The sequence below is a fragment of the Atta colombica genome, unplaced genomic scaffold (assembly GCF_001594045.1).
Source record: "Atta colombica isolate Treedump-2 unplaced genomic scaffold, Acol1.0 scaffold1, whole genome shotgun sequence".
Taxonomy (NCBI): Eukaryota; Metazoa; Arthropoda; class Insecta; order Hymenoptera; family Formicidae; genus Atta; species Atta colombica.
In genome coordinates, this window is record NW_017259183.1 from 1,692,604 (window position 1) to 1,697,377 (window position 4,774).

A 4,774-nucleotide genomic window follows, 5' to 3' on the forward strand; every position below is an offset into this window, starting at 1 on the left:
ATGAACTCAACGTATTTTATAATAATTTTATAATAATTACATATTCCAAAGATTTTTGGATTATTTTTATAAGTTTATGAAAGAATTGTTCCAAATGACATAAATTTATTATATATTATTATTAAATTTATTTTATATCATTATATCAATCGCAACGTTAATATGACATATGTTATGTATTAAAGGTTATCTTAATTTGATAAAAAATAATACCCTATATAAGTTTAAATATAAATACAAGCAGTATTTTTAATATATCTTGCTGTATTTAAATTTTCATATTTTATGTTTGTAATATAAAACGATATAAAAACATTATTTTAAAATATTCATTTTAATAAGAATAACAAACACATTAATATAATAAAATTTTCGTCATGTAAGAGATATTTACTAAATAATCTAGTTAATAAATATAACTGATTATAATACGGACGTTAAACTTAAAATTTAATCAAAAAGTGTAAAACAGCAAAACATAAAGATATAATTTTATGGCGCGCGCGGGAAATATTTTATAGGTTATATTGACATTTATATTTGCACATTATATTATCTATCATGTTAAAATTAGAGAGAGACACAATTTTATTCTTTAATGAGGGTAAATCACTGTACACTTATTCTTTATAAAGTTTATATCTTTGTAAAATCAGAGGTTGTTTATCTTTATAGGCAAGTGCAATACAAGTCGTGCAACAATGAAATTACGCTAACCAAAATTAGTACTATCGTTAGTAATTCTCACTTTTTTTTCGGGAGTCAAATTGAAATTCGATAAATCCGCATAAATATCGACGTCATCCTCCATTTTCCGCAATTGTTTGTCATACCGAGACGATTGTAATGTCACTCTCGTTACTTTTGCGTGCCATCACCGCCATCGGTAAAATCTATCAGATGTACAAAGATTGCACTTGCAGGTGATCACAACCATTGCCACTGTTTGCGGTGTACACCTTTTTCCTGGAGCATGCATGAAAGTATGTACACTCCTTACACTCCTTACACTATACGTAGATTGTTTCTTATTGTAGCTGCACCTCTTGAGCGATCTTCTATTTTCTCTGTTCGATATACTCTCTATTCTATACAGGATGATTTTATTTTTCTCCATTCATAAACTTTTTTTCATATATTTCACATATTTATATTCTTATATAACCTCGTATTACTATCTCAGGGGCTCGATTGTGTGTTTTGAAATAAGGTGAAAATTACAAAAGTGATTACTAGGTATTGACGAATTAAATTATGAATATTCTAGTGAATTTGTTCACTTTTGTAATTTTCATCTCATTTCAAGATAACATAATCGACCTATAGATCACCCAAATATAGTGAGTAATGATAGTGAAATCGAATCGACGTCAATTTGATGATTTTGATGTCGAATCGATATCGATTCGATATCAACTTTATTTCTCACTGAGATGCAGGTGCATGATGAAGCGAGAAAGAAAATGAAAGATAAAAGATTCATTCGCTTTACACGTTCGCATCATTCTATTTTTATTGTTCATCAAATATAAAAAAAAGAGCAGATGATATTTACAAGTGCTATTAAGCGAATGCATCTGGAATATATAAAGTATAATAATTGATTGGTGTGTCTTTTAAGCAAACTTCACTGAATTAATTATTAAATATATATTGTTTGCTTTAATTTTGTCTGCTTGAAATCAATATTGATTTTTAATTTTTTTTTCTTATTGTTTTAATCTGAAAATATTAATATTTTATGAAAATATTTTTAATATATTCTATACAGCACAAAAAGATTGCAGAAACATTACAGAATAATTTCACTGAAATATTGCAATATTGCATGGTAGTTGCGAAACATTGCTGAATCATTGCTACAAGATTCCAACAATGTTAAGATGTTCGCTTTTTGTTATATTGCAACGAAATATTCCAGTAATATTGTAATATAATGTATTTGAATAAATTTCTTACGAAGACTCTAAAATAAAAACTATTTTCTGTACATATATTTTACTAACTTTAATTTTTTTACAAATCGCATTTCTAGTTTTTATGTGCTTTCTATAAAGCAATTTTTTTATGATAAAACCATAAAATATTCCAATAAATGTAGTATTAATTTTGAAGGATAAATTTATTCGGATAAAGCATGTATGTGCCCCGAACAAATCACAAATATTATCCATATTAATATAATAATACAATCGCTTGGTAAGTTAATCATGGATTAAATTAATCGCAGTGATTTTTTTTACTTCGGAGCCACTCCGAATCAATTGAAATCAATTAAAAAATGACGGTGAAATTTATCAATAAAGATCCGACGCTGGTTTATTCTTGCGTTCACATCAGGCATACAAATACATCATCGATCACATAATTAATATTTCGATAAATCGTTTTTAGCAGCTTAATTACTTATCCGATAATGATACATTAATTGTATCCAAATTCGATATTATACAAAATCTTTTGATTTCATATTTAAAATAAATATAAAATTTAGCTAATGAAATGGTCGTCGAATAATAGATTAATAAATTTTTTATTTAAATATAAAAATGGATTAATTATTATATCATAAAAACGGCTGTTAAACTAAAAGAACTACATAAATATAAAAAAAAAATTATATTTTTATATTATTATTGTAACAATTAAAAAATTATAGTTTTCAACATTTCTGGAATATTGCAGGCATATTACTGGAATTTTGCAGGCATGTTATTAATTTACATCTCTGCAATGTTACATTGCAATCTGCAATATTGCAACATTGCAGCAATATTGCTTCAATCTTCTGTGCTGTATGGAATGTATATTAATGTGCCTATATATCTACATTTCATTCATTTTAACATATATTATAGTTAGTAAAATGGATAATAGATGTATGCTAATTATTTAAGTTAATATTGTATAAATCATTATTTTAATTATATTTACAATTTTAATGTGCATACATCTTAATTATAAGACAATGCTCTCCACTCCAATATAGGGCACATTATAAGGATAAACTTAAAATTTTGTGGATTCACGTTTTCTCTATTTAAAAAAAATTACTATACTTTAATAGTTAAAAAATAGAAATTAGAGTTAAAAATATTATCTTTGATATCATATACATTAATAATTTAATTAAATTAAAATACTTTTTTTTGTTTATATTTGTATTAATTTTCTTCATGACTTTTATTTAAATACAAAGATACACTAATAGGGAGTTACTTTAGTATGATTTTAGTTTGCATTGTTGATTTATTAGCCACGAGACAGAGATATGATTTATACTTTAAGAAAATTGTTTTTGCAGAATTGGTGCGTGATTCATTAGACTTACACCTATAAGTGTGTAACATAACAATTGTTTGTAGATGTAAATATATAATTACATATTAAAATTAAGATTAAAATTAAGATCAACTCAAAACTGATTCTTTGTTTTGGCAGAAATAGAAATCTGCAATAGAAACAAGAAAAGGACAAGTGAGTATATTCTAAATATTAATTGTTATACATTCTTGTAATACGCTTTAATAATAAATTATTATTAATTCGTTTATATATTCTTTCTATTCTAGTAAATATATATGTACGCATCTTATATATCATTGTAGAAAAATCCAAAAAATCTTTTAAAAATCGATCAAGAAAAAACAAATGAGCAAAAAAATGCTTTATATTGTAGCAAAAATGATTTATTTAAATATTTTATTGTATATATAGTAAAACAAATATCTGATAACCTACTTTTACTGGTATAATCAAACAATTACAAGCTGTAGAATAGATATTAGGTTACAAAAGAACAAAAAAGGATGAAACAAGCAAAAAATTTAGAGGAAGGATATATATTTTAATTCAAGTTTTCTTTTTCTCATACAAGTGAAGATGAAGCCAGTGAAATTTATTACTATAAAGAAGGAGATATATGTATATTCTGTTAATCTTGTTAATTTTAAAATCAAGAATTATTGTACCCTACTTTGATCTCTTCGAAATGAAAAAATAAGAATTAACGGATATGCTAAAGTATTATATAGCTCTGTTGATATATATTTAAATAATTTCATAACAAGTTCGATTAGATGCACTTAAAAGCCATCATACACAAATTGATGAAAAAATATATTCAATATAAATATATAAAAACGAATTAAATCATGAAATTTTGAATACATATTGAATACATTATATTATACTTGTTAAATAAAATCTGTATTTTGATTCAAAATATTTGTATTTTATTTTTACATAGGTTAACCATTTACACAGATATTTATTTTTATTTACACAGATATTTCAATTTTTATAATCAGACCTTTATTTAAGGATTCCTTAAATTTGTCTTCAGATACTGTACGAATTATTTTATTATTTTACTGAGCATCTAAAGACGAATTTAAAGAAGCCTTAAATATAAAGTCTGACTACGAATACAGACATAAGTGTATAACAGCTTTAATATGCGCTATTGCGTTCAATCGAATTCGCTATTTTTAAAATAGTCGCGAAACTATCTCTAAGCGTTCCAGGTGTAAAAAGAAATCTTGAAATATAAATTTCTATTACTCCCTTTAATAAAAAATACCTTTTTATGTATATATATTAAAAGAAAATCATAATAGAAAGGAGAAATAGATATAAGAAAATTATAATTATGATTATAAATATTTTTTCATTGGATAATATAAGTCTTTCTAATTATTTTTATTATACATGCTCATACAAGTATACATATATTATGTATTATGTATACATATATTATGTATATTATGTATAA

At 24.3% G+C, this 4,774-nt stretch overlaps 1 protein-coding gene across 1 annotated transcript in view; it reads right to left on the minus strand.

The window, feature by feature from the left end:
• LOC108691361 (myb-like protein X) overlaps window positions 1–920 on the minus strand; it is a 4,374-nt gene extending 3,454 nt beyond the window's left edge. The window contains exon 1 of the mRNA XM_018199107.1: window positions 749–920. Coding sequence (XP_018054596.1) covers window positions 749–811 — 63 coding nt within the window. The 5' untranslated portion in view covers window positions 812–920. The remainder of the gene's footprint in view (window positions 1–748) is intronic.
• Between the last annotated feature and the right edge of the window lie 3,854 nt (window positions 921–4,774).